General features: G+C 42.1%; 1 protein-coding gene across 1 annotated transcript in view; it reads right to left on the reverse strand.

The window, feature by feature from the left end:
* The window catches only part of ptprh (protein tyrosine phosphatase receptor type H), a 39761-nt gene extending 17633 nt beyond the window's left edge, over positions 1-22128 (reverse strand). Inside the window, exons 1-9 of the mRNA XM_060900597.1 lie at positions 22119-22128; positions 21744-22007; positions 20326-20583; positions 19342-19599; positions 18372-18644; positions 17415-17672; positions 16433-16690; positions 16259-16329; positions 15865-15991 (exon numbers count right to left, since the gene is read on the reverse strand). Of these exons, the coding sequence (XP_060756580.1) occupies positions 15865-15991; positions 16259-16329; positions 16433-16690; positions 17415-17672; positions 18372-18644; positions 19342-19599; positions 20326-20583; positions 21744-22007; positions 22119-22128 (1777 nt within the window). The remainder of the gene's footprint in view (positions 1-15864; positions 15992-16258; positions 16330-16432; positions 16691-17414; positions 17673-18371; positions 18645-19341; positions 19600-20325; positions 20584-21743; positions 22008-22118) is intronic.
* Between the last annotated feature and the right edge of the window lie 233 nt (positions 22129-22361).

A 22361-nucleotide genomic window follows, 5' to 3' on the forward strand; every position in this document is an offset into this window, starting at 1 on the left:
ATGTGTCAGCACTGTGATGACCTGGTGACTTGTCCAGGGTGTACCCTGCCTTTCGCCCATAGTCAGCTGGGATAGGCTCCAGCTTGTCTGCGACCCTGTAGAACAGGATAAAGCGGCTAGAGATAATGAGATGAGATTTTCACAATATTATGTATTGCAGGTTTTGAAAGACCTAAAATCTTGCATTGAGAAATGTTCTTTTTTAATTGATTAACAATTCTCTCACGAATTTTGGCACAAAGGAGTGAGCCACAACCCATTCTGCTTGCAAAGACTGAGCCTTTGGTGCATGCTCCTTTTATGGCCAATCATGATAGCAATTAACCTGCCAATCAACCTAATCCACATGTCTTTGGACTGCGAGAGGAAACCCATGCAGGCACGAGGAGAACATGCAAACTCCACACATAAAGGACTCAAACCCAGAACCTTCTTGCTGTGAGGTGACACTGATAACAACTACACCACCATGCTGTTGTTAAAAAAACAATTTACACAGTGACAAGTGCCACTCTTGGGCACTTTAGCCCAAGGCCATCCCATGTTAACCTAACCGTGTGTCTTTGGACTGTGAGTGAAACCCATGCAGACACAGGGAGAACATGCAAACTCTACACAGAAAGGTCCCCGTCAGCTGCTGGGCTTGAACCCAGAACCTTCTTGCTATGAGGTGACAGTGCTAACCACTGCGCCACCCAATGCCTGCAACACATTCCAAAAAAGTTGCAACAGCGGCATATTTACCACTGTCTTACATCACCTTTTCTCTTAACATTACTTGGTAGGCGTTTGGGAAATTTGCTGAAGTTTTGAAAGTGAATTTTTTGCCTATTGTTGCTTGATATACAGCTTCAGTTGCTCAAGAATCTGGGGTCTCCATTGCTATATTTTGCACGTCATAATGTACCATACATTTTCAATGGGAGGCAGGCGGGCCAGTTTAGCAACTGCACTCTTTTGCTACAAAGCCACACTGTTGTAGCATGTGCAGAATGTGGTTTGGCATTGTCTTGTTGGAAAAAGCAGGAATGTCCCTGAAAAAAGACGTTGCCTGGATGGCAGCATATGTATCTCCAAAACCTGCGTGCACTTTTCAGCATTAATGGTGACTTCATAGATGTGCAAGTTACCCATGCCATGGGCACTAACACACCTCTATACCATCACAAATGCTAGTTTTTCAACTTTGTGCTGGTAATAATCTGGATGGTCTTTTTCCTCTTTCGCCTGGAGTACACAACATCCATGATTTCCAAAAGCAGTTTGAAATGTGGACTCCTCAGACCACAGCACCCTTTTCCACTTTGTGTCAGTTGATCTCAGGTGAATATACAGTCATGTCAGTTTTAATGCAGTGCAGCCTAAGGGATTCCAGTTCTCTCTAGCTCATGGTGCACTATCAGCGGTGAGTGGGACTGTCGTGAACTGAGTGAACTGGCAGTTTCTCATCTTGGGGGCTCGAAAAGATAACCATTTACTCCAGAATATCCTTGATAATCCTCTGCCCCTTCATCTGACATATAAGAATCCCAATCATTATGAGAATTATCTCCAAAACGTGATTCCATATCGAGAGTGGTCTAACCACTGCTGCGCATAGAAACGAAATTGATACCTGGATTGTTACATGTGACATCATGCACCCCTTCAGGACCTTCCAGTTCAGTCTAGGCAGATTCCGTGAAAATCGGCTGATTTGACTGATTTTCCATTAATTTAGTTTTTCTCATAAGGGGATTTTATACAACTCATCAATGTCTCTTGGAGCCATTTCTAAACAAGAGCAGATTCCAAGGCTCAGGCATGCCATGAACTGGAAGCTGCTGGAATGTAACATTACCTTACATGGCATTTAGCAGACGGTCTTATCCAGAGTGACATACAAGTGCAAAAGTCAGGGACACAAAGTGCTGAACTTCTAGACAAGAAAGTTCTAGTGCCAACTGAACAAGTGACAGAAAAATACTTAGTGTAATAATCTGTTGAAGGACCAATACTCAGCAAACAGCCAAGGAAACAAACCAACCATACAAAGTACAACTAACTAGAGAACTCAAACGGCTAACCCCAGGCTAGACAGTGCACAGCCTGGGTTGGTCTAGACTGATACACAGTTACACAGTGGGAAGGGAAGAAGGGGAGAGGTGCAGCCTGAAGAGATGAGTCTTCAGTCTGCGCTTGAAGGTGGTAAGGGAGTCGGCAGTTCTGACCCCAATGGGAAAATCATTCCACTAACAGGGAATCAGGACAGACAGCAGTCTTGAGTGGGCTGGGCAGGAGTGGAGAGGAGGAGGGGCCAGGTGACCAGTATTAGTGGAGCATAGGGATCTGGGTTGCATGTAGGGGTGGATCAGACTCTGGAGGTATGCTGGCCCTAACCCCTTGACAACCATGGGTGGTAAGCTAGCATCCATGTCTTAAATTTGATACGAGCTGCAATAGGTAGCCAGTGCAGGTCGGTAAGCAGAGGGGTGACATGGGAATAATGAGGGAGGCAAGCTGCAAGCTGCAACACTCTGGATGAGCTGCAGGGATCTGATGGCAGATGCTGGAAGGCCAGCAAGGAGAGAATTGCAGTAATCCAAGTGGGAGAGGACTAGTGCTTGGAGAGCTGAGTACAGTAGGTGGTGAGAAAAGGGCAGATCCTTCGGCTGTTGTAGGGGAAGAATCTGCATGTCTGGGTCACTGCAGCAATGTTCATTGAGGAGAGTTTGTCATCAAACATGACCTCTAGGTTCTTTGCACTGGGTGAAGATGACCTAGAGATGTCCCCCACAGAGATGATGATGATGATGATGTCCAGGAGTGGAGAGAATGGAGCAAGAATGTAGATTACCTCCATCTTGCCTGTGTTGAGCTTCAGGTGATGGTTGTCCATCCAGCTCTGGATGTCATGCAGGCAAGCAGAGATGTGAGCAGAGATCTGTGTGTCAGAAGGAGGAAAAGAGAGAAACAGTTGGGTGTCATCAGCATAGCAGTGGTAGGATGGTCCATGAGCAGAGATAATTGGGCCGAGAGACTGGGTGTAGAAGGAGAAGAGAAGGGGACCAAGGACTGAAACTTGGGGAACACCAGTGGTAAGTGGGCATGGAACTGATACAGTACCAGACCAGGTAACCTGGAAGGAACAACAGGGGAGGTAGGACTTGAATCAGTCTAGGGCTGTCCCGCAGATCCTTAGAGCTGATAAGGATGATATCAGCTCTATCTACACTATCTACAGTATCTACACTATCTACAGGAACACTATCTACAGTCAAGTGAGTTTTACATCACCATGGACTGAGAGGCTGCTGTCCATGAAAGAAGCCCTTGCTACAAAATCCACACCTTCAAGCTTGACAAAAGTTTGCAGCTGACTACATGGACAAAGAAAAAAAAACCTTTTGGAGGAAAGTTTTCTTGTCAGATAAGACAAAGATTGAATTGCTTGGTCACAATGACCATAGGTACAAAGGAACACTGCACCAACTGTTAAGCATGGTGATGGAAGCATCATGCTTTTGGGCTGTTTTGCTGCCATGTGGAACTGGTGCTCCTTTTGCCTCCTTAACTCACAGCTGTTAGTACCAAGCCATGTGGGCAAATCCATGTACAGCAGGTCTGGAACTTTCACCCATTGGGAAGCACACCCTAGGGGTGGTAACTGTGGTGGGCATATGCTGGCCACAGGCAAAGTTTGTACATGGGACCAGGTAACTGTCAGTATATACAGTTGGAGGAGTCTCATCTCATCTCATTATCTCTAGCCGCTTTATCCTGTTCTACAGGGTCGCAGGCAAGCTGGAGCCTATCCCAGCTGACTACAGGCAAAAGGCGGGGTACACCCTGGATAAGTCGCCAGGTCATCACAGGGCTGACACATAGACACAGACAACCATTCACACTCACATTCACACCTACGGTCAATTTAGAGTCACCAGTTAACCTAACCTGCATGTCTTTGGACTGTGGGGGAAACCGGAGCACCCGGAGGAAACCCATGCGGACACGGGGAGAACATGCAAACTCCACACAGAAAGGCCCTCGCTGGCCACGGGGCTCGAACCCGGACCTTTTTGCTGTGAGGCGACAGCGCTAACCACTACACCACACTACACTGCAGCACGCCCCAGTTGGAGGAGTAAACCTCAAAAAAAAAAAAAAAACAAGAACACCACTTGGAGCAGGGATGGTGGTATTTAGAGAGTGCATGCACTAAAAATTTTAGTGCAATGGATCCCTAAACTTTCAACTTGGCGGATGACCACCTATGGCAACAACAAGCTGAAACCACTCTAGTTAGAGGAGTACTGTCTTTTGATAGGAATTGTGACCATCATAATATCCCACTAGGGTAGCAACTGAAAAATAAAAACGACTATTCAATCACAAAAACGTTCATGCCACATTGGTCATCGAGTGGCTAAACAAGCACTGCGTTTACCAGTGTTTGATCAGGCTGGAAATGTTAAGTATGCTACTGAATTTAAAAACAAAACAAAACAAAACAAAACAAAACAAAAAAACCAAACCCCCCCAAACCTGCTTTACTCAAATGTAAAAAACAACTGAAAATAACAACATTCAATGCAAGAACATTACAAGATGGAGACAAGCTAGGAGAAATAACCGCGCTAGTTGAAAGATACTGTATAGATGTTTTCTGTATTCAAGAACATAAATCTTTTCATGAAGACACATTAAAGTGGAAAGATTTAGGAAAGGGATATAATTTAATGACCAGTTCATCTGGGAAAAACACTTCAAACACCTCTATAGGTGGAGTGGGGTTTATTTTGAGTCCATTAGCCATGAAGGCTGTCATGATCCGCCCCGGACTTCCACTCCGGAGATTTACTATCTCCCAGTTCAGCGCAATATGCCAGAGAGTCCGGGACGGGACTTCCATCTGGCTGGCATTCACTTACTGGTCTGCTCTGCTGTGTATAAATAGGCCGTTCTCAGAAGGGAACTTTGCTAGAATGTCTTATCTGTTTCTCATGTCGTCTCTGTGCCATTTTTTGCTTCCTGATTTTTGCTCTCTGTTTCGCCTAGTTTTAGCCATATTTTTTTGTACTCATGTTTTGTCATTTTTTTTCTTGTTTTTTGCACTATGGTTGTTGTCTGAACTATTTTTCATGTTTTTTCATATTAGCACTTTGTCTACCTTGTTGTTGTCTGGATAATTTTTGCTATTTTTGTTTGTTGACTTTTTTTTGGATTTCAATTAAATCATTTTTTATTCATTGGATTTTCTGGTTTGTGTTCTGCTATTGGATCCTAACTCACCACATCTCACCACCCTTTACATTATGTTCTGGCCAACACGGATCCAGCGGAAATTAACCATCTGAGAATGGCTATACAGCAGCAAGGAGCCCTCCTTGGGACCCACCAACAGGAACTCAGGCAGATCACCCAGAACCTGGCCACCCTGTCTGACTCATTCAACCTCCTAGCCACACAACTCCAGCACTCCCAAGCCATGCCTACCCCTGCCCAGCCATCTCTTTCTTCACCTCCTGCCACCGCCGCTCTCCACAAACCAAGATTCCCTTCAGCTCAGCCCTACAGTGGAGAACCAGGTACCTGCAGATCTTTTTTTGTCAGTGTTCGCTGCTCTTGGAGCTTCAACCTCTGGCTTTCCCCACAGAATGCTCTTGGGTAGCCTATACCATCAGGCTCCTCACCGGCAAGGCCAGGGAATGGGGGATGGCAGACTGGGATGCCGACGCGCCCTGTTCCAGCTTCAAGGAATTCTCTGAGGAAATGAGGTGAACATTCGACTGCTCTCCGGCCGGAAGGCAGCAAGAGAGCTCATGGAGCTGCAGCAGGGGTCCCGATCTACCTCTGATTATGCCATCAAGTTCTGGACATTGGCTGCGTCATGCAGTTGGAATGAGAGTGCCCTGGTCAATGCATTCCTACATGGCTTATCAGATGCCATCAAGGATGAACTCGTCTCACGGGAACTGCCGTCGGACCTCTCCAGCCTGATGGATCTGGCCAATCGTATTGATGCACGGGTTCAACAATTGAGGAGAGAGAGGAGCCGCCGCAACTTCAACCCCTCTCCACCACCTGCCTCATCCGTCATACTCATGCAGGTAGATCGGGTACGGGTGTCAGTGGAAGAATGACTGCACCGATGGAGCACGGGGGCTTGTTTCTACTGCGGTCAGCAGGGACACATCTGCTGAGCCTGCCCGCTAAAAGGACGAGCCCACCAGTGAATCGAGGGGCCCTGGTGGGCAATGCTTGGAACCAGTCCCCTGCCAACTGACGTTATCATCACTCTCAACAATCGGCATCACCATCTTCAGGTGCTCGTCGACTCGGGGGCGGACAGGAACCTGATCTGCTCCGCCACTGCCAAGGATCTCAGAATCCCGTTACTCGCCCTCGAGGTCCCTCTCACCGTCCTGACACTCAATGGCACTGGTTTGACCACCATCACTCACCTCACCACTCCACTCACCCTAAGGATTTCAGGCAATCACTCCGAAACTATACAACTTCACGTTATGAACAACCCTCATGTTCCCGTTATTCTTGGATTATCCTGGTTGATGCAGCACAACCCCCACTTAAACTGGACTGACCACACCATCTTAGGCTGGAGTCCTTCCTGCCTGGACTCCTGCCTGAACTCCGCTCTGCCTCCCACCAAACCACCTCAGCCAGCGAGTTTCCTGACCTTTCTCATGTGCCTCCGGAATATCTGGACCTCAAGCCTGTCTTCAGTAAGACCCTAGCAGTGTCCCTTGCCCCTCATAGGCCCTATGACTGTGGTATCGACCTCCTGCTAGGGACGGCGCCACCCAAGGGACGTCTCTACTCTCTTTCCCCCGCCGAGAGACAAGCCATGGAGAAATACATCACTAAGTCTCTGGCAGCTGGGATCATTAGATTAGATTAGATATACTTTAATCATACCAGAGGGAAATTCCATTGTTTCAGCAACCTTAAAAACATATACAACAAACACACATACAATACACATCATCCACCCTTCCTCCTCCCCAGCAGGGGCAGGATTCTTCTTCATGGAGAAGAAAGACAAGTCACTCCGCCATCACAGTCAAGAACCGCTACCCACTACCGCTCATGACTACAGCCTTTGAACTACTCCAGGGAGCTGAGGTGTTCAATAAACTGGACTTACGCAATGCCTATCACCTAGTCAGGATCAGGGAAGGGGATAAGTGGAAGATGGCCTTCAACACCACCACAGGCCACTATGATTACCTCGTAGTCCCTTTTGGCCTGACTAATGCGCCTGCGGTATTCCAGGCGCTGGTTAATGATGTCTTGAGGGACTTTTTTAACACCTTTGTCTTTGTTCACCTGGACGACATCTTGATTTTCTCTCACTCCCTGGAGGAACATTGGGGTCACGTCCGGCAGATTCCTCAATGCCTGCTGGAGATTAAGCTGTTCGTTAAGGCAGAGAAGAGCAAGTTCCACCAAAGCTCTGTCTCATTCCTGGGGTTCGTCATTTCACCAGCCAAGATCCAGATGGACCCCCTCAAGCTGGAGGCAGTTGCTGACTGGCCCACCCCATCTTCAAGACAAGAGCTCCAGCGTTTCCTGGGGTTCACCAACTTTTACAGGCATTTTATCCGCAACTTCAGCATGGTGGCTGGACCTCTCTCAGCCCTGACCTCAACCAAGACCAAGTTCAAGTGGGGGGAGGAAGCAGAGAGAGCCTTTTCCAGTCTCAAGCACAGGTTTACCACAGCTCCCATTCTCACCATAACTGATTCTACCAAGCAGTTTATTGTCAAGGTCGATGCCTCTGAGTCAGGGGTCAGAGCCATCCTATCCCAGAGGGACAATGACAGTAAGGTCCACCCATGCTCCTTCTCCCGCCGGCTATCCCCAGCCAAACAAAACTATGAGATCAGCGACCGAGAACTACTGGCCATGAAACTAGCCTTGGAGGAGTGGAGGCACTGGCTCGAGGGGTCTGACCTCCTGTTCCTAGTCTGGATTGACCATAAAAACCTGGAGTACCTCAAGTCTGCCAAACGTCTCAACTCCCATCAAGCCTGTTGGTCTCTCTTCTTCTCCCAATTCAACTTCACGCTCTCCTACCACCCAGGCTCCAAGAACAGCAAACCTGACGCCTTGTCCAGGATGTTCTCTTCCCACCAAGAGGAGTCCAAGCCACCCAAGACTATCCTTCCTCCACGCTGCCTGGTGGAAGCCACTATTCTAGAAGTTGAGACGCTTGTGCAGAAGAAGGCCCTGGAGCAGGACCCCAGTGAAGGTAACTCCAAGAATATTCCTTGTAACCATCTGTTTGTTCCCTGTCACGTGCGAACTCAGGTGCTGCAGTGGGGTCATGGTTCCAAACTGGCCTGTCATCCGGGAGCCGCCCGAACCCTGGCTCTCATCCAGCAGCGCTTTTGGTGGCCATCCATCAAGGAGGACATCCAGGAGTTCGTGGCATCCTGCGACACATGCTCCCAGAACAAGACAGCCAATCGACCCCCTGCCGGTTTACTAAGACCCCTTCCTACTCCACATCACCCTGGACTTCATCACTGGACTCCCCAACTCAGGTGGCAATACATGCATCCTCACTGTCATTGACCATTTTTCTAAGACCGTCCATTTCATTCCTCTGCCCAAGCTCCCCTCAGCCAAAGAGACTGCAGAACTACTCATCCACCACGTTTTCTGCCTACATGGTCTACCTACTGACATAGTTTCTGACCGGGGTCTTCAGTTCACTGCACAGTTCTGGAGAGCCTTCTGCAAACTCATCGGGGCCGCCTGTAGTCTCTCCTCAGGCTTCCACCCACAGACCAACGGCCAGGCAGAACGGGCTAACCAGGCTTTGGAGGTTGCACTCAGGTGCATGGTGTCCAGGGATGCCAGTTCTTGGAGCAAGTACCTACCTTGGATCGAATACGCACAACACTCTCCCTTCCTCTGCCACAGGTCTCTCTCTGTTCCAGTGCTCACTAGGGTACCAACCACCACTGTTCCCCAGCCAGGAGGAGGAGGTCGCTGTACCATCAGCCCAAGCCTTTATACACCACTGTAGGAGAATATGGGCATTGGCCTGGAGAAGACTCATTCGCTCCACACTCACATCCAAGAAGCAGGCTGACAAACGTCGCTCCAAGGCACCCACCTACCGAGTGGGTCAACGAGTTATGCTCTCCACACACCACCTGCCACTTAGGGCCGTCTCTCACAAGCTGGCACCCAGGTTCCTTGGACCCTTCCTCATTAAGAAGGTAATCAATCCTTGTTCCGTTAGACTGGCATTACCACTCACCATGTGACATGTTCACCCTAGCTTTCATGTATCACAGCTTAAACCTCTGGTCTCTAGTTCTTTGCTACATGGTCAAGAAACTGCTGAAGGTGCAGTGGCGAGGCAGAGGACTCCAGTACCTGGTGGACTGGGAGGGTTACAGTCCCGAGGAGAGAAGTTGGGTCCCTGCCAGGTTCATACTGGACCCAACACTTATCACGGAGTTCCACCGGCAACACCCTGACGCTCTCCCTAAAGCGCCTGGAGGCGCTCATTGAAGGGGGAGGGGGGTACACTCTCATGATCTGCCCCGGACTTCCACTCCAGAGATTTACTATCTCCCAGTTCAGTGCAATCAGGATCCAGGACAGGACTTCCATCTTGCCGGCATTCACTTCCTGGTCTGCTCTGCTGTGTATATAGGCCATTATCAGAAGGGGACTTTGCTAGAATGTCTTGTCTGTTTCTCATGTCTCTGTGCCATTTTTTGCTTCCTGATTTTTGCTCTGTTTTGCCTAGTCTTAGCCACAGTTTTTTGTACTCGCGTTTTGTCTTTTTTTTTCTTGTTTTTTGCACTATGGTTGTATGAACTATTTTTCATGTTTTTTCATATTAGCACTTTGTCTACCTTGTTGTTGTCTGGATTATTTTTGCTTTTTTTGTTTGACTTTTTTTAGACTTTAAATCATTTTTTATTCATTGGATTTTCTGGTTTGTGTTCTGCTATTGGATCCTAACTCACCACATCTCTCCACCCTTAACAAAGGCTTACTACGAACATCCACTACGTATTAAAAATAAGTTATGGAGAATATTGTGCCAAAGAGGTACGCTACCTGGAAAAGCTAGGAAAAAAATTGGCACGACAAAGAAACCATCTCCGCTTCAATCTCCGCTGCCGAGACGAAGGCGTCATTCCAGCAAGCCTCTACATAAAAAATCCGATACCAACAAGAAACGCGGAAAGGACCATCGAAAGAGCGCGAATGACTCTGGTAAGAGAAAGAATCAGATGCACGACTAACAAAATCAACAATTTAAACACAGAAATAGCACAAAGAAAACAAGAATTCAAACGCCGGTTCAAATTCAGCAGTGACATGGAAAAAAATATGGAAGAACATCTGAATGCAATACAAGAACAAGAGTTTTCAAAAACAAAAACACGCCATATTAAAAAACTGAACAGACTTATCAATAAGAAACAAAATAAATGCAAGGACAAGCAAACAAACGAAAACTGGATTTGCAACCTGTCTAAACACACACTAACAACAGCAGAACGCACTATACTCTCACGGGGACTAAACTATGCCATCACATCAAATAAAATCCCGCATGAAGAATTCGTATTAGCCACGGAACTAGCGTGCAACATGATACAGGACCAAGGACAGAAGGCCGCATTAAGGAATGAAATAGCAGGCATCCTCACCTCAGCTAAACCGCCACCCAGAAACATAACCAAACAGGAAATGGAAGCCATCAGAACACTCACAAAGAACAAGAAAATAACAATATTACCGGGTGATAAAGGGAGGACCACGGTTATCATGGACACTAATCAATATGCAAAACAAATGAATGAAATGCTCACGGACCCAAACACATATGAAGTATTAAAAAAAGACCCGACGGAGGAAAAGAAAAGAAGACTAAAGCTATTACTCAAACCGTTACTGGATGACAACAAAATCGATAAACAAACATACAACCACCTCATCCCCACAGCAAACATCACCCCCCGGATATACGGCACACCGAAAATTCATAAACCCGGAGCACCACTAAGACCCATAGTAGACAGTATAGGATCAGTTACTTACAACCTTTCCAAGACGTTGGCAGACATAATCAAACCACTCCTCGGACTCACGGAATACCACTGCAAAAACTCAAAACAACTGGCGAAAGAATTAAAGGAAATCAAGATAAAAAAGGATGAAATGTTTGTATCGCATGACGTCATATCCCTCTTTACAAAAACACCGGTCACAAACACTCTCAACATAGTAGAAAACCGGTTAAAAGCAGACAGAACCCTGAAAAAACGCACAAAACTTACAGTACAGGACATAACAAAACTATTACATTTCATTTCCACTTCCACATTTTTCCAATTTAGAGGCATAATCTATAGACAAAAAGAGGGATTTGCAATGGGGGACCCGCTATCTGCCACTCTATGTAACTTTTTTATGGAGGATCTGGAAACCCGAGCCATAGAAACAGCACCGGATGACTGCAAACCTATCTTCTGGAAAAGATACGTTGATGACATTCTTGAAATAACCAAAACAGGCCACACACAACAACTCACGGATCATTTAAACTCCACAGACAAGACAGGCAACATCAAATTCACACACGAAGAGGAAACGGACAAGACAATAGCTTTTTTGGACTTAAAAATACACCACACAGAAGAAGGGAACATTAGAATTACAACATACAGAAAACCTACACACACCGACCAATATCTTCTCTGGACATCTGAACATCCCATCGCACACAAAATGTCAGTAATCAGAACACTATACGACCGAGCACAGAACATCACGGAGGAGAAAGACAGACAGGAGGAGGAACAACACATCCAACAGGCATTAAAAAACTGCCAATATCCACCGTGGGCAATTCGGAAAGGGAAATTACAGACACAAATAAAAGAAAATAAACAAACAAGAAAAAACACCGAAAAAACAAACCGAGGCTTTGTCACACTACCGTACATAAAAGGAGTCACAGAACGCATCCAACGATCCATGAGGAAATACCACATCAACACCCCGGTCAAACCATACAAGAACCTCCGACAGCTGCTAGTTCACCCCAAAGACAAAATACAACTGGACAATAAATGCAACGTCATCTATGAAATCCCTTGCCGTTCATGTAATAAAGTCTATATTGGTGAAACGGGCAGATGCTTCCATACTCGAAGGAAAGAACACCAATTAGAATGTGAAAAAGAAACAACAAGAAGACTCACAAGATCCGAAAAAGAAAAAGCACACCAAGAAAACCTAAAATCAGCCATTTCAGACCACTGCAAACGGCAAAATCACATAATGAATTGGGAAGAGGCCAGAGTCATTCGCGCTGAAGAAAATAGATTCCAGCGTTGGATTTTAGAGGCAGTGGAGATACGCAAGCGGGCGCAGAGGACGATGAACCGGGACGAGGGAGCGTATGCACTGTCGCACACCTGGAGCGCCATCCTGGAGGAGCGACCTGACAGCAGGAGGCGTGGACTACCTGTCAAATTGGGCGGGACGTTCACGCCTCCTGCACGCAACATCAGCTGATAAGGCACGTCACCACTCGACATCTGGTGACTGTTTCTGAAGAAGGCGGGAGATTCTCGCCGAAACTGTTAACAAGGTAACAAACTTAAAAAATATACTTGTCTAAGAAACGAACTTAAAATATTTGTAATAGTTAGACATAATGAACATCCACTACGTAGAAAACTGGGCGTATGGTAATTTCCACTGAAAGCTTGGCATTTTTCAATGTGGACATGAGGAAAGACTATGATCAAGTCTCACATCATGTACACAAGTTTTTGAGTCACTGCGGACATGTGGTACAGCACAGTAAATCCGGCTGAGTGGAGAATTATTATTAGACTAGAGATTTTGACTAATATTCATCACTTAAAAATATGTAGCATATGGAAAAATATTATATTTTTTATCACTGTTTTAACAAGACATGCTTTTCTCAAGAAATTATTGACATCCAACCATCCTTCCATTATCAATCCAAGGTGGGGCAAACCCATATATACAACACAGCTCCAATTTTCCACACTTTCAAACCACACATCAAGGATAGTGACCCTACACTGTATATGAACAATGATAATCAGTACATCTCTATCAAGTGGTCAAGGTCCTTTGGTATCTGCTCGTCATGTGTCTCAGCCTTTGGCACTATATAATCACCAATCAGCCATAACATTGAAACCACTGACAAGTGACTTGAATAACATTGATTATCTCACTACAGTGGCACCTGTCAAGGGGTGGGATATATTAGACAGCAAGAGAACAATCTATTCTTGAAGCTGATGTTCAAGTTTCAGATTTATTATCCTTTAAGAAAGGAAATTTGGTGTGCAGCAGGTATTCAGAAAACATAAGTTAAGAAAACATAGACATGGACCACACAGACACATTCATAAATATATTTACACACAAGCACATTACTCAAATGGATATACCCACCAGCCCACCCAGACCCATGACTGTCAACTACAGAAAAACTACAGAAAAATAGGAGGAAAAAACCAAACAAACTAGGTGTCCCTTAATGAATTAAGGGTCCTAATGGCCACTAAAATAAAATAATCTCTGGCACGCCTTGTCCTTACAGCAGGAATTCTAAAACGGCGGCCTGAGGGGAGCAGACTAAATTCCCCAAAAAGTGGGTGGTCGGGGTATTTTAGAATTTGTTGTGCCTTACTCATGACCCATTTTACATACACATCTTGCAGCTGGGTAAGATGAACCCCAACCACCTTTGCTGCCACATTAACTGTGTTGGAGGCAGGAAAATGGGCAAGCTTAAGGATCTGACTGACTTTGACAAGGGCCAAATTGTGATGGTTGGATGACTGGGTTTGAGAATCTCCAGGTGGCTCAACTTGTGGGGTGTTCCCGGTATGCAGTGGTTAGTACCTACCAAAAGTGGTCCAAGGAAGGACAACCAGTGAACTGGCAACAGAGTCATGGGTATCAAAGGCTCAATTTGCATGGGGCATGAAGGCTAGCCCATATGGTCCAATCCCACAGAAGAGCTACTGTAGCACAAACTGCTGAAAAAGTTAATGCTGACACCTTTCTGTTTTAGCCAGATGTCAATGTAATTCACTTCAGTTGTCAGTGGTTTTAATGTTATGGCTGATTTGTGTGTTTATATATGGCCTTGGTCTCAAGTGAGAGTTGAAAATGTTAAAAATAATGTATGCATTGTTGTGTTGCACAAAGTTTGGCAAGAAGTAATTCTTCTACAAAACACAACCAAAAACACAACCAAATCATTTGCACACTGCACAAATGAAACCAACTTGTTTCAGTAAAGGCTAGGCCTCAAAGAGGATTTGATTGTTTTTTCATCCCCATCTTCACCCAGTCTCACTTTCATTTGGACTTGACCTCACTAAGACAATCAAAGTCCTTCCCACACCAAGCGGCACATAGGGCAGCACCGATCTCCATTTCCTCTGCTTCTCGCTTATTACATAGCTAGGGTTACAGTGGGGGGCCTAGTCCTCTGGTAACTGCAAGCATTTGATTCCCCACTCGCATCTGTATTGCAGCGTGCCTTGCCAGACAGCAGTAGTGATGGTCTTTGGTATGACCCGACTGTGAGTAGAGCTTGCAATCTCCCAATTGAGAGGCGGACACGCTAACCACTAGGCCAACTCTTGGTGACCCCACTAAGACTTAGTCTTAAATCAAGCTTGGCTATTCCTTGTCTTGAACTTGACCATGGTGGTCTTGAGTACAGCTCTGTCATCCTCCTTGATTTGCCTTCTGCCTATAAATCTTTCCACTCTTGCAGACTTTGGCATCAGGAGCTGTATCCTGACCTGGTTCTCATCATATAGACAGGATATATTCTACCGTATAGCATTAAGTGGTTTGAAGTTTACCACCTCACAGCCTAATGGATTGTATCAGTAGCCAGTTCTAGGTCCACTCTTGTTCTTCCTTTATACCAAATAGCTCAGTGATCAGGTTTCATGGCTTTTCTTATCACTTATCAGTGACACAACTTTTCTTTTCCTCCATCTACTTCCCAAGTTGCTCAGCAGATATCAGAAGGCCTCTCTGGCATATCTTCCTGGATGAAGACACCCCCCCCCATATTTTATAAATTTTATTATAGTCCTCCAAATGATTATTCATGGGTGATTATCATAACCTACATACAGTGCAGCTGATTATTTATGTCAAATAATATTGTTTCATACAGTAATTAGGATGCATCAGCAACAGGATGCTGCATTTTTCTTTTCCACTTAAAAGCTACTTGCCAAATAGACACACTCTTTGCTAAAGGATATCAGCTGGCAGCTGATAAAGCAATGAACATCTACAGCAGGAAGGGGGGAAAGGGCAGATCTGGTTTTATGTAATTTCGTCCTATTATTAGCATATTATTTTAATATATAACTGTCATCGATGTATTTGATTTCTGACACCCATTATTATTATTAATATAGCAAATTTGGGTGACGATAGATTGTGCCTTAACTATTTAAATGGCCAATTTTGACTACCACCACTGCTTTAATCAGGCTGTAAACCTTCACTTTATACAGAAAACAATGGAAAAAGTTGCATTATGTCCCAGCAGTAATATCTGAGACTCTGTATGTAAAACATCATTTCTAATTGGTAACTACATCAATAAACTTTCTTTCATTTGATTGCTTTTTAATTTAAATGCATGAATTATATTTTTAAATACAAATAATTTTGTTCCTTTTTCTAACATGTTAAAAAAAGAAATAAAACACGTTTTCCTGTTTGTACTGGAAAAGTTTCATTTAAAGTTATTTATAAACTTAGATCTAACTGAAGAGAGCTCACACTTACTAGTGACAGCATCAAGGGTATATCCAGTGCTATGAACGTCATTAAGTACAGTGTAAAGAGTGAAGTTGTACTCAGTCCCGGCAGTAAGCTCTGACACTGTGTATGTCACTGTACATTTTCTGTGCTTCTGCAAAGTTCACAGTCTAAAACAGGTTATTCCAATTAGTCCCCCACCTATACCGTATAAACCTGTCACTCACGCCACCTCAATGTGAAGTATTGTCCTGCCTTCCACAGTTTATAGCAAGCCTTGTTAGTTTCTGACTGATGCTTAGACTTCTGATTCTTGTTCTTGGTTTACTCTCTTTGTCTATTCCCTTTCATGCTGTTTGCCAATTGTTTGACCCTTGCTAGTTCTATGACTCTGATTCTTGTCTCATGTTTTGGCTCTGACACCAACTACTCCTCGTTGCTTTTCTGCGTTTACATCTTTAAGTGCCTGCACCATGACAGTTCCTTCTTTTTCTAAAATATTAAAGGGAAAAAAATTATACACTTTTACACGCTGTTTGTACTGGAGAACTTAGTTACTTAAAACTAAGTCTAACTGAAGAGAATTCACACTTACCAGTGACAGTGTCAAAGATATATCCAGTGCTCTGAGCGTCTTTAAAAACAGTGTACAGAGTGAAGCTGTATTCAGTCCCAGCAGTAAGATCTGACACTGTGTATGTAACTGTAGAACCTTCTCCTGATCCACTGATGCTGGTGTGCTGACTATTGTAGCTCAGTGTATAATTGTACTTGTTGTCCACTTTATTCCATTCCAGTATTAATGCAGTCTCATTGCGACTTGTCACAGAAATGTCATCAATGCTGCGGGGAGCTGCAAGAAATAAAAAAAAGGTGTAGAATTCAGAGTAAGAACACGGTCAGTTCTATTACCTAGTATCACTTATTCATTCTATACTGCAAGTCAAAAACTGTCATAAAGAACTATTGTAATGAGACTGTACATGTATAAACATTCCATGCTTCTGCAAAGTTCACAGTCTAAAACGGGTTTAAGTTATTTTAAAAATCATATTAAAACGCATACTGTGAAATCCCAATTTCATGTAGCACTGAAATGAACCAGTTTCTGTTTTAGATAGTAGAGACAATTTTGGAAACCGTCGACAGTTCATCTGTTCAGCATTTAATTAAAAGACATTTCACAATCCTTATAAATTGACCAATATTATCACTGAATTGGACATTTATATTTAATTATGGCGAACATTTTAAGAATAAGATTGAGACAAATGTCAAACTGTTCACTAAAGACAAGGTACATCAAAATCATGTTTAAGTAAAAGTCCAACAGAATTGATTAGTTAGAGGATCCTACATTAAAAGCTCTAATTTTTAGCTAAATCTATGAACTATACATTCACTGGACTGCTCTTTAATTAAAATACATTAATTATATTTTTAAACATCAAGAATTTTTGTTCCTTTTTCTAAAATATTAAAAGGAAAAAGTATACATTTTTACATGCTGTTTGTACTGGAGAACTTAATTTAAAGTTATTTAAAATTAACTTTAACTGAAGAGAATTCACACTTACTAGTGACAGCGTCAAAGGTATATCCAGTGCTCTTAACGTCTTTAAATACAGTGCACAGAGTGAAGCTGTATTCAGTCCCAGCAGTAAGATTTGACACTATGTATGTCACTGTAGAACCTCCTTCTGGTCCACTGATGTTGGTGTGCTGACTATTGTAGCTCAGTGTGTAATAGGAGTTGTTGTCCACTTTATTCCATTCCAGTATTAATGCAGTCTCATTGCGACTTGTCACAGAAATGTCATCAATGCTGCGGGGAGCTGCAAGAAATAAAAAAAAAAGGTGTAGAATTCAGAGTAAGAACACGGTCAGTTCTATTACCTAGTATCACTTAATCATTCTATACTGCAAGTCAAAAACTGTCATAAAGAACTATTGTAATGAGACTGTACATGTATAAACATTCCATGCTTCTGCAAAGTTCACAGTCTAAAACGGGTTTAAGTTATTTTAAAAATCATATTAAAACGCATACTGTGAAATCCCAATTTCATGTAGCACTGAAATGAACCAGTTTCTGTTTTAGATAGTAGAGACAATTCTGGAAACCGTCGACAGTTCATCTGTTCAGCATTTAATTATAAGACATTTCACAATCCTTATAAATTGACCAATATTATCACTGAAATGGACATTTATATTTAATTATGGAGAACATTTTAAGAATAAGTTTGAGACAAATGTCAAACTGTTCACTAAAGACAAGGTACATCAAAATTGATTAGTTAGAGGATCCTACATTAAAAGCTCTAATTTTTAGCTAAATCTATGAACTATACATTCACTGGACTGCTCTTTAATTAAAATACATTAATTATATTTTTAAACATCAAGAATTTTTGTTCCTTTTTCTAAAATATTAAAAGGAAAAAGTATACATTTTTACATGCTGTTTGTACTGGAGAATTTAATTTAAAGTTGTTTAAAATTAACTCTAACTGAAGAGAATTCACACTTACTAGTGACAGCGTTAAAGGTATATCCAGTGCTCTTAACGTCTTTAAATACAGTGTACAGAGTGAAGCTGTATTCAGTCCCAGCAGTAAGATTTGACACTATGTATGTCACTGTAGAACCTCCTTCTGGTCCACTGATGTTGGTGTGCTGAGTATTGGTGTGCTGAGTATTGTAGCTCAGTGTGTAATAGGAGTTGTTGTCCACTTTATTCCATTCCAGTATTAATGCAGTCTCATTGCGACTTGTCACAGAAATGTCATCAATGCTGCGGGGAGCTGCAAGAAATAAAAAAAAAGGTGTAGAATTCAGAGTAAGAACACGGTCAGTTCTATTACCTAGTATCACTTAATCATTCTATACTGTAAGTCAAAAACTTTCATAAAGAACTATTGTAATGAGACTGTACATGTATAAACATTCCATGCTTCTGCAAAGTTCACAGTCTAAAACAGGTTTAAGTTATTTTAAAAATCATATGAAAACGCATAATGTGAAATTCCAATTTCATGTAGCACTGAAATGAACCAGTTTCTGTTTTAGATAGTAGAGACAATTCTGGAAACCGTCGACAGTTCATCTGTTCAGCATTTAATTATAAGACATTTCACAATCCTTATAAATTGACCAATATTATCACTGAAATGGACATTTATATTTAATTATGGAGAACATTTTAAGAACAAGTTTGAGACAAATGTCAAACTGTTCACTAAGACAAGGTACATCAAAATTGATTAGTTAGAGGATCCTACATTAAAAGCTCTAATTTTTAGCTAAATCTATGAACTATACATTCACTGGACTGCTCTTTAATTAAAATACATTAATTATATTTTTAAACATCAAGAATTTTTGTTCCTTTTTCTAAAATATTAAAAGGAAAAAGTATACATTTTTACATGCTGTTTGTACTGGAGAACTTAATTTAAAGTTGTTTAAAATTAACTCTAACTGAAGAGAATTCACACTTACTAGTGACAGCGTCAAAGGTATATCCAGTGCTCTGAGCGTCTTTAAATACAGTGTACAGAGTGAAGCTGTATTCAGTCCCAGCAGTAAGATTTGACACTATGTATGTCACTGTAGAACCTCCTTCTGGTCCACTGATGTTGGTGTGCTGAGTATTGTAGCTCAGTGTGTAATAGGAGTTGTTGTCCACTTTATTCCATTCCAGTATTAATGCAGTCTCATTGCGACTTGTCACAGAAATGTCATCAATGCTGCGGGGAGCTGCAAGAAATAAAAAAAAGGTGTAGAATTCAGAGTAAGAACACGGTCAGTTCTATTACCTAGTATCACTTAATCATTCTATACTGCAAGTCAAAAACTGTCATAAAGAACTATTGTAATGAGACTGTACATGTATAAACATTCCATGCTTCTGCAAAGTTCACAGTCTAAAACGGGTTTAAGTTATTTTAAAAATCATATTAAAACGCATACTGTGAAATCCCAATTTCATGTAGCACTGAAATGAACCAGTTTCTGTTTTAGATAGTAGAGACAATTCTGGAAACCGTCGACAGTTCATCTGTTCAGCATTTAATTATAAGACATTTCACAATCCTTATAAATTGACCAATATTATCACTGAATTGGACATTTATATTTAATTATGGAGAACATTTTAAGAATAAGATTGAGACAAATGTCAAACTGTTCACTAAAGACAAGGTACATCAAAATCATGTTTAAGTAAAAGTCCAACAGAATAGATTAGTTAGAGGATCCTACATTAAAAAAAGCTCTAATTTTTAGCTAAATCTATGAACTATACTTTCACTGGACTGCTCTTTAATTAAAATACATTAATTATATTTTAAACATCAATAATTTTTGTTCCTTTTTCTAAAATATTAAAAGGAAAAAGTATACATTTTTACATGCTGTTTGTACTGGAGAGCTTAATTTAAAGTTGTTTAAAATTAACTCTAACTGAAGAGAATTCACACTTACTAGTGACAGCGTCAAAGGTATATCCAGTGCTCTGAGCGTCTTTAAATACAGTGTACAGAGTGAAGCTGTATTCAGTCCCAGCAGTAAGATTTGACACTATGTATGTCACTGTAGAACCTCCTTCTGGTCCACTGATGTTGGTGTGCTGATTATTGTAGCTCAGTGTATAATTGGAGTTGTTGTCCACTTTATTCCATTCCAGTATTAATGCAGTCTCATTGCGACTTGTCACAGAAATGTTGCCAACGCTGAGGGGGGCTGCAAGAAATAAAAAAAATATATATATAAAATTCAGAATAAGCACTTGGTTATTGCTATTGCCCTGCATCACTTAATCTTTCTGCTCTCCAATTAGTAAAAACCAGAGAATAATGCATCATAATTAATCCACAGCTGAACATGTAACAGAGATCGGTTTGACATGCTTGAAACTGGTACGGTCTGGTCTGAATGCTACTTGATTTTGTTAGTTCTAGTTAGATCCTTGAACTTTATCTTCACTCGCAGATCTGCTCTGTTTCTATCAGGTTATCCTGACCAGTCTACTTCGCCACCCATTGACGTTACCCTGTCATACACAAATAACTTGACTTTGTGAATCGCATCTTCCAATCATATAGCTGCAACACACTCTTGAATGTGGATATAGACTCATGTTTGTCCTACAATAAATGGAGAACATCTCTGAACAGCTGTGTCTGCATCAGTGACTCTTGCTCCCAGATGCATGAGGCAGAACCTCCTAGGTGGCAGAGGTCTATATTCCTGGACAATACCTTGCCAATTCAACCTCCTTCAGTACAGACAGAACAACCTATCAACAATCATTTTCCATGTGTCTACAAAGTTCACAATCTAAAATGGACTCAAACTATTATAGGAAATTATATTAAACCAAAGGTATTGTGCAAGACAAATGTCATGTCACATTACAGTGAGCCAGTTTCTTTGTTCTTTTTTAGAAAGTTGAGACAATAGACTATGGTTTTATTTTGTTTTTTGTTTTTTTCTGTTCAGAACTGCATGACATTTCACAATCCTTATAATTTTGACAAATACTCCCTACCTAATTGGATATTTATGTCTAGTTCAGGAAAACACATTTTAAGAAAGTTTAAATAGACAAATATAAAACTCTTAACTAAAAGACGGTACATTAAAATTTATGGTTAAGTAAAAGTGCAACAAAATAGATGAGGACACTGGATGATATTAACGTGGAAGCACCTTACAGGGAATTGAAGAACCACTTCTCATTGGTAGTTATCAATGAATTGTACTTTAACTTAATTGCTTGTTTAAACACATGAAATTTTAAATAAGTTTGTTCCTACTTTTTCTAATATTTAATAAATACACATTTTAGCATGTTTGTACTGCAAAAGTTTAAATTAGTTATTTAATGAGATCACACTTACTGGTGACAGCGGTAAAGTTGTATCCAGTGCTCTTAGCTTCTTTAAATACAGTGTACAGAGTGAAGCTGTATTCAGTCCCGGCAGTAAGCTCTGACACTGTGTAGTTCACTGTAGAACCACCTTCTGATCCATCAATGCTCTTGTTCTGACCGTTATAGCTCAGGCTGTAATTGTAATTCATGCTGCTGTCAACCTTGTTCCATTGCAATGTTATGGTCTCCTCAGTGCGATTTATTATAGAGACCACATTAACATTACTAGGAGCTAACAGAGAGAGAGAATTATTGCTGTAATCGTCATAGTGTGACATCACAAATACATACATACATACATACATACATACATACATACATACATACATACATACATACATACATTCATTCATGCTCTATATGGCTTGTTCACTGTGGGTTATGAGTGAGCTGGAGCCAATCCCAGCTGACATTGGGCAAGAGGAGGGGTATACCCTGGACAGACCACAAATACAGCTGAGGCCAAAACTTTACATACACCTATGCTAAAGACAATCTCACAACTCACATTCCATTTTACCATACATTTACTGTTTTAAGTCAATTAAGGTGTTTATTTCCATAAGTAAATTTTAAAATAATAGGT

The sequence above is a fragment of the Neoarius graeffei genome, chromosome 19 (genome assembly GCF_027579695.1).
Source record: "Neoarius graeffei isolate fNeoGra1 chromosome 19, fNeoGra1.pri, whole genome shotgun sequence".
NCBI lineage: Eukaryota > Metazoa > Chordata > Actinopteri > Siluriformes > Ariidae > Neoarius > Neoarius graeffei.